Source organism: Echinops telfairi, unplaced genomic scaffold (assembly GCF_000313985.2).
Source record: "Echinops telfairi isolate 266 unplaced genomic scaffold, ASM31398v2 ScPeMD7_42;HRSCAF=159, whole genome shotgun sequence".
Lineage (NCBI taxonomy): Eukaryota > Metazoa > Chordata > Mammalia > Afrosoricida > Tenrecidae > Echinops > Echinops telfairi.
The window spans coordinates 2,443,217-2,451,644 of record NW_022103940.1 but is presented as its reverse complement, the minus strand read 5'-3'; the positions used below and the strand labels follow the sequence as shown (position 1 = coordinate 2,451,644).

At 43.8% G+C, this 8,428-nt stretch overlaps 1 protein-coding gene across 1 annotated transcript; it reads left to right on the top strand.

Moving 5' to 3' along the window:
• Positions 1–1,665: 1,665 nt before the first annotated feature.
• Positions 1,666–2,661, top strand: LOC101651618 (melanoma-associated antigen B5-like). Its single transcript, XM_004714149.1, has one exon. The coding sequence runs from the start codon at positions 1,666–1,668 to the stop codon at positions 2,659–2,661; it is 996 nt and encodes a 331-aa protein (XP_004714206.1).
• The last annotated feature ends 5,767 nt before the right edge of the window (positions 2,662–8,428 follow it).

Here is an 8,428-nt window from a genome sequence, read left to right as displayed (position 1 = left end):
ACAGTCTAGAAGTTAACAGGTTGTACCATCTATAGCCTCATTAAATTTTTTTTAAAATTTAGTATAAGGTCCTCTTCAGACTCACTAAACACATGCAATGACGCCAAATGCAGGAAGATCACAGGCCAGTGGGTGGGAATTATTGTGGATCCAGTGGCAGTCTAAGCATCTCAGCAGTGGCAGGGTCTCTACGTGGCTTCTCCAGCTCTGAGGCACTGGCTGCCATCAGCCTGTATTCATGTGGCCTATCAACTGCAATGTCTCCCAGGGAGTAGCTCACCTCAAACGAGCTTTTTATCTCCCTAGCACCTCCAAATGAGGTCATGGAGCTTTCACCTGATTGACAGGTGAAACTCCACCCCTTCTCTCTTAATCCTCTCAAATTGATTATAGATTATGTAACTACCACAGGTAGGGGTGAAGTGAGCAAAAGGAGCAGTACTAGGGCTGGCCAGGATTCATCACAACTGCTGAGTTAGGGCTGAGGGAAACTTCCTGCATCATAATTGATGAGATCATACAGGGCCCCACCCTGTTGGCCTCCCTGGGCTACCAGCCATTGTTACACTGAATCCTACTCATTGCCTCTGATGTTGTCTTAGGCTGTTGAAGGACTTGCTAAAGGGGATGTTGTCAAGTCAGGGGTAGAACTGTTTCCTGCTTCTATACTGAGGCCAAGAGGAAGATTTTTGGGCCTAGGAGGACCACCAACCTGATGACAGTAAGGAGATCCGAGATTTCCTGCCTTACTCTCAGCCAACATTGAAGACCAGAGAGAGGTGAGGTAAAATAAGTCAACATCACTGCTCCTTGAAGTCTCAGAGAGGTGCTGGTCTCAGGATGAAGTCTCAGGATAAGGGAGGGCATATCTTAGGTTACCCCACAGTCCAGGCTATGACTGAGGAGACTATCCACCTTTAAATAGAAGGGATAGCAAGGCTTCTGACTTTCTTTCCTTCTTTTAGGTCTTGCAAGTCCAGGCCAGGGCAAAGGGGCTGTGGTGCTTCCCCATCGCTTCTTGACATCAGATCCCAAGAAATTGAGACGTATGCTCCGAGGATCCAGCCATCAGGTAAGCAAGGGATAGGCTCTGAGCTTCTCCATGGAGGAGAGGGGAAAATTCTAAATAACAGCTGAAGGGTCTATGAGTGATTCCCAGACAGGTATCAGTACTGGGTGATTTGGGTCACCATGGTAAACTGAAGTTCTCCATATACGCCTTTGGGGGTCTGAGGGGGATGCTTGCCTTGATTATAGGGGTCACTTTCAGAAAAGTAGAAGTAAAGGGGGGCAAGAGAGCTCCCATCCCACTTCACAGGCTACTCGAAACATGATCTGGCCCAACCCCCTGAAGAATGGAGACTTCCCTTGTATGAGACCCTGCTCTCAGCCCCAGTAAACCTCAGGCAGAGCTGGCAGGCAATAACCTATTGCATACTCTATCTTCCTGCACAGAATTCTCAAAGACAGGCTCCCAGGAGCAACGAAGGTTTGGTAATCTTAGGACAGTGCCCTCGTGGGAAACCGCAGAGGTGGCTTCGGTAAAGCCAAATAGACATCTCCGTGCTGAAGGCTGTACATCTTCTCCGTGGCCCACAGCCCCCAAGCTCACATCACCTGCTCTCCAGCCTAGGGTATTGAAGGTTGCCCTTGACCAGCGACACCATGCCTCTACATCGTAAGTGTAAACCCAAGAAGGATGAGAAACACCAGCAAGTTCAAGGGGAGGCCCATGTACGACAAGAGACCAGTTCCTTCTCTTCCACTCCACTTCGTGACGAGAACCCCCAGAGATCTGCTGCTGCTAAGGTCCCTCATACACCTCAAGAGCCCCAGGAACCCTTTTCCACCATCAAGACTTCTATAAACAGAGTGGCTGACAAGGGGGCCAAGCGACCATCTAGGGAGTGTTTACATTCCCCCAACACTGAGGACTTATACCTTGACACTCTGGACTTGAGGGTAGATATACTGGAGCACTTTATGCTGTACAAGTTTAAAATGAAGCAGCACATTTCCAAGGTTGACATGGTAAAGATTATCAGCCCCAGATTCAAAGACCAGTTTCACCAGATTCTTAAGAAGGCATCTGAGCGCCTTGAGGTGGGGTATGCAATTGAAGTTAGGAAATCTTACTCCATCTTTGACTCATACTTTCTTGCCAGCAAATTGTACCTCCCCAATAATGGAAGAGTCTATCCTGGCAGGGGCTTGCCAAAGACAGGGCTATTGATGACAGTACTGGGGGTGATCTTAATGAAGGGCCACCATGCCACTGCACAAGAGATCTGGGAATTCCTCAGCATGGTGAGAGTATTTCCGGGGAAGAAACATTATATCTATGGAGAGCCCAAGAGGCTCCTTACCAAAGATCTGGTCAAGCTGGGGTACTTGGAGTATCGTAAGGTACTTGATAGTGAACCACCCTGCTATGAATTCCTGTGGGGTCCCAGAGCTCTTGTTGATAGCTCTAGGGCTAAAATACTTGAGTTTTTGGCCAAAGTCAACAATGTTGCTCCCACTCCCCTCTCATCCCTCTATGAACCAACAGAGGAAGAGAAAGGGAGACGCCAAACCCACCTGACAGCCATGGCGAATGCTGCTCTCCTAGCGAAAGCATTCAACTGGCTTAGTGGTCGCAACTCTCCTTGCCCCATATGAAAACTGAAGTTTCTTCTACTCAGATTAGATCATCTGATCTGAAATTGGAGAATATTTTGAAAACCTTCATGAAACCCATGAAATACCAGGGGTGAAAAATAAAGCACGATCATTTCTTGTCCACGTTCTTTATTTACTGACTTGTTATTTATTTACTGATAGTTATTCAAAAGGCACAAAGCACACTTGGGCAAGTTTATATAAGTTCTTTCTGTGTTGCTAGATCATATTTTTCAAAATAGTTTTTATGTCATTTGCAACACATATTTTATGATTTGAGTGTTGAAACAAATTAAAATGTGTACAATCACCAAAATTATGTTGGGACCTTTCCTTCTCATAAACATGCTTGTGAGCTCCCCGGGTCCCCCCATCCTCTCCTGCCATGCCCCTAGGTGGTTATTAATCCAGGTATGCTGTCTGTAGATTTACCTGTCCCAGATTTTGTATACAGACATGAAAAAAAAGCACAATCTAGAAGGAAACAAGCAAAACAGCAGCAGCAACAACAATGAATAGGAAAGACATAGGAAAATCTCATTTAAATAAAGGTGTAAATATTGAAAACTGAAACAACTTTAAAATGGGTCCCAAAGGATATCAAGTTTAAGGATGTACATTTTAACCTAAGCCATCTGCTGTCATCAACATTACCATGCTCTGTGTTTGATAGCAAGGTATTCACATCCCTGGACTGTGTTCTCAGGGGATGAACATGAGGCTTAATTTATGTGGTGGCCCTGCAAATGGACTTTTGGCTTCCACATAATCCATAGCTTTGGCAGTCGATGTGTTGATAATTTAAACTGTAATCATTCTCTCCTTTGTACGTGGTGGTATAATTACAATCCTTGGAGCACACAGGCTGGTGTCCTTGCATGTGGACTAAGTTGATTTATCATTTAAATGACAGCTGGTTTTAAGATAGTATTTTAAGATGCCAGACTCTATTCTCTCTGATATAGGGACACCATCTGCTTTCTTCATCCCACTGCGCTCTAGCACCCATATCTTGAGTGATTACTTCACAAGGACAAGCGTGGGGGATGGGCAAATATTAAAAGAACTAATTGTTTGTAGATTGGGGCTTAAATTAAGTGGGAGCCCCAAACCCATTTATACACCTATGGTTTATATATGTCTCTGCTTCACTTTAGAGACATCTTTTTATGATAAAGAACATTATAATCATGCCCATGTTACACAGGTAATATAGTGTCATTAATTTAGCCAGTGTTATAGAATTTACATCACTGTTGAAAAGAGGAATTATACGAATATAGGCCAGCTTCAGACTACAATACAGAAATTGTTGACTTGTACAGATTAAACTCTTATGTAACCAAACTATTCACACCAACAATGAGCATTGGTAATAGGGAAAAACTTTCAATAACACTCATTCATACAAGCAGAATCATGTCTACCAGACTAATACATGTGAGAAGAAAACAAGGAAGACATTAATATAGTAAATATATGGAAGTCCTGAGCCACTATATGGGGGGGCACCCTCAAAGCAAGAACTATGAACCACAGTTCTATAACCAAAAATTCCCTGACCTAGCAGTCATCTGCTGCTTTTCACACAAAAGGTTTTCAGCCTTAAGTCCAAGGGACAATTGTTGGTTCCTTAAATGTTCTACAGGTGAGTTTGACATAAAGCCCACATCGTATCCACTGGGAGTGGTCTATAAAAGAGATAGTGCACTTGTAAAGGTCATGTTCTAAAGTCCCAGGAGTCTGTAGTACACACTTTATGTCAACACGGGCTGGATAGAATCTATGTCAAAAGTGTTCAAAAAGTAAATGGGCTTATGCTTCCCTTGGGTTCTATATAGAATTGTTACATATTTGTTTCGTTTTTTATTGTCTGTCGTTTGTTTGTTTCTCTCCCCAGTTAGCTCAATTACTTAAGTGCAATTTCCTTCTTGGCAACATAGATACCACCCTCCTGTTATCTGGACTGAATGTCCAGTAAGATTTGCTTCTCAGTCATAGATGAGTGGTGTTTTTCTTTTCGTTTGTTCTTTTTTTTTTTTTGAGTGTCCCGGGCACAATGTGGTGTGGCAGCCACTGAATGGTCTTCTACCTTTCCAACCATCTTGAGCAACTCGCCCCAGCTGAAATGGTTTCTCCTCTGTTGAAGTGGTCTCTAAAGAATCCACATAAAGGGGGTGATATTTGGATCCTGGACACCAGGCACAATCTCTATCTCATTGTTTGGCCAACCAGATTAAGAGGTGACCTGATGTGAGAGCAGAAGCCTGCCTTTTCTTGGTGTTTATCTTTTAGAAGTGGGCTCATGCAATACTTATCCATTTTTGATTGACTAACTTCATTCGGCAAAAGTGTTTCCACCTCATGAGGTGTTGCATGGCTTCAGCACTGTTTGTCAGGAATACATAGTATGATTTTGTGTGTATGTACCAGGGCTTAGCTATTCATTTTCTCCTTGTGGGAAAGTGTACTGCTTCCAGCTACTTGCTATTGTGAGTTGTGCTGCAATGAGCATGGGAGAGTATTCTTCTGTTCGTGTTCTGTCTCTTATTTCTTTGGGTTATATGCCCAGTAAAGGGATTCCTTGGTCGCATGGCATTTTTCTATTCTCAGCTGTTTGGGGTAGTTCCCTCTTGCTTTCCACAGCAGTTGCACACATTGGCAAGCCCAGAAATAGTGCAGAAGAGTTCCTATCTCTAGCATTTGTTGTTCTCTATTTGTCCTTGATTTCTTTCCATCTTCCATTTTGTCAAAGTATGAGATATATGATTTTATACCTCAATGAGTTTCACTTATCTAGAACAGTGGTTCTCAACCTTCCTAATGCTGTGATCCTTTCATACAACTTTTCATGTTGTGGTGACCTCCAAACCATAAAAATATTTTCATTGCTACTTCATAGCTGTCATTTTACTGCTGTTATGAATCCAGGGACCCCCATGAAAGGGTCATTCAAGCCCCAAAGGAGTCGCGACCCGCAGGTTGAGAACCCTTGGACTACACTCCTCTAGGATGTAGAGGAAGGGAGATCACATCCTCACAGGCGCCTTTATTCCCAAACATTAGTTGAAAGGCTCAGTGCTAGTACTCACGAGGCTAAGTCAGAGGTCTACCCCCCCTTTTTTAAATTAAATGCTATTATTGTGGGTTCTTACATCTCTTACCACAATGCATACATCATCCATTGTGTCTAGCACATTTGTACATATGCTGCCATCATCATTTTCAAAGCATTTTCTTTCTGCTTGAGCCCTTGATATTAGCTCCTCATTTTTCCCCATCCCTCCTCAACCCGCTCTCCCTCATGAACCCTTGATAAATTATAGATTACTATTTTCATATCTTACATTGTCCTCTGTCACCCTTCATCCACTTTTCTGTTGTTCATCCCCTGTAAGTGGGTTATATGTTGATCCTTGTGATTGATCCCCCCTTTCTCTCCCAACTTTCCCCTTATTCTCCTGGTATTTGTATTGTCATTGATGCTCCTGAGGGGTTTATCTATCCTAGATTCCCTGTGTTGCGGGCTCTTATCTGTAGCAGAGTGCATGTTCTGGTCTAATCCAATTTGTAAGGTAGAATTAAGGTCATGATAGTGGTGGTGGGGGGGAGGAAGCATTAAAGAACTAGAGGAAAGTTGTGTGTTTCATCGATGCTATACTGCACCCTGACTTTCTCATCTTTTCCTTGTGATTCTTTTGTGAAAGATTGTTCAATTGTCCACATCTGGGCTTTGGGTCTCCATTCCACACACCACCACCACCACCACCCCCATTCACATTGGGTATGATTTTGTTCTGGGTCTTAGATGCCTGATTCCTGATCCCATGGACAACTCATGATCACACAAGGTGGTGTGCTTCTTCCTTGTGGGCTTTGTTGCTTCTCAGATAGATGGCTGCTTGTTTATCTTCAATCCTTTAAGACCCCAGATGCTATATCTTTTGATAGCCGGGCACCATCAGCTTTCTTCACCACATTTGCTTATGGACTCATTTTGGTCTTCAGCTATTGTGTCGAGAAGGTGAGCATCACAGAATGCCGGATTATTAGAACAAAGTGTTCTTGTGTTGAGGGAGTACTTGAGTACCCCCCAATGTCCAAATTCAACCTTATTCTTAACATATAGATATAATTATATAGATCTACTCCCCTCTCGTTATATATAAATATATTTACATATGTACATGCTTGTATTTAGACCTCTATAAATTTCCTTTGCCTCCAAGTACCTTCCTCTATTTTCTTTTGCTTCCCTTTTGTCCCACCATCATGTTCAGCCTTCATTCAGGTTCAGTAATTCCTCGCTACTACATTGCCATTGATTAAGCCCCACTAGGTATCCTACGCCCTTCTCTCCATTGATTTTAGTTCACTTGTTCCCCTGTCCTTGGGTTAGTCCCCCCTGCCCCCTGCTCCTTTCTCCCACCTACCCTTCTCCCATATTCCCCCCAGAACCATCGGTCCCATTTTTTTCATATCTGATTTGTTTATCCCACCTATCTTATCTAGATAGACATGCAGAGACATTAATAAGTGCAAAAAACAGACAAAACCAAACCAAACAAGTCAAAACCAACAAAACAATAACAACAACAACAAAAACAAAATAACAACAAAAAGAAAGCCACTGACAAACATGGAAAAGCCTATAATAGTTCAAGATCTGTTTGTTGGGCTTTATGAGTGTTTTCAGTTGAGTCCGATGGCATGCCCCACTGTCTCCAAATTCTATTTTTGGTATCCCCCAGGACTTCACCACTTTGCTCCCCTTGCTCCTCTGCTGCATTCCCTGAGTGTTTTGCCCCAGTGTGATGGGGTTAGAATGGGCACAATTCCCACACTGTCTCCAGTGTCGTCCCCCGTAGCGCTATGGTTCAGTGCGGGGTGTCCTGTCTCATGGTGGTGCCGGCCCTATAGTCCTCTGTGCATTGTCGGCTCAGACAAGGAATATCGTCCTCGCGGCTTGGTGGCCTAGGATGTGTTCCCCTCACTCTCCATCCCTCGTCATTTCTCCCGTGTGCTCTAATCAGACGTGTCCCTCTCCCAAAGTTGTAGCTTCAGTGCTGTCCTCTGAAGTGCATTCTTCTGGAAGGCAGGGGTGTCTGGGATTGGGGCCGGCCCCGCAGACCTCTCTATTGGTTCCCTTCTACGTGCCAGTATGTTGTATTCACGTCTTGGCGCCTGGTCTGTCTCTCCCCGTCCTGTTTGCAACACACTCCCTTTAGGTGGGTTAGTGTCCTCTTCTCCCACTACCTGTCTTTTTTCCCCTTCTTTCTTTTCCCCTCCTATTTAGTTGGCTGCCATGTGTATCCCTGGATTGGGTTTGGCCCCTGCCATAGTACCTGGACCTCACCCCAGGAATGTATGTACATAGTAGCTTATTCCGTATGTCCCATTTTTTTAAGCTAACCTCAGTGGACTCATGTTGTACTTGTCCTTTTGTGTTTGGTTTATGTCACTTAGCATGATTTCCTATAGTTCTTCCCCTGTGGTAATGTGCTTCATGCCTCCTTCATCGCTGCTTTTTAGGGATGCGTAGTACTCCGTTGTATATATGTACCATGGTTTTTGATCCATTCATCCATTGATGGAAATTTGGGTTTTGTCCAACTCCTTGCAATTGTGAACTGCTCTGCGATGAACATTGGAGCAGAGATGTCTAGACATGGTTTGTTTCTTGCGTTTTCTGGGTATATGCCCATTAGGGGGATTGCTGGGTTTTATGGTAGCTCAATTTTAGATAACTATTTTAGCTATTGGTTCC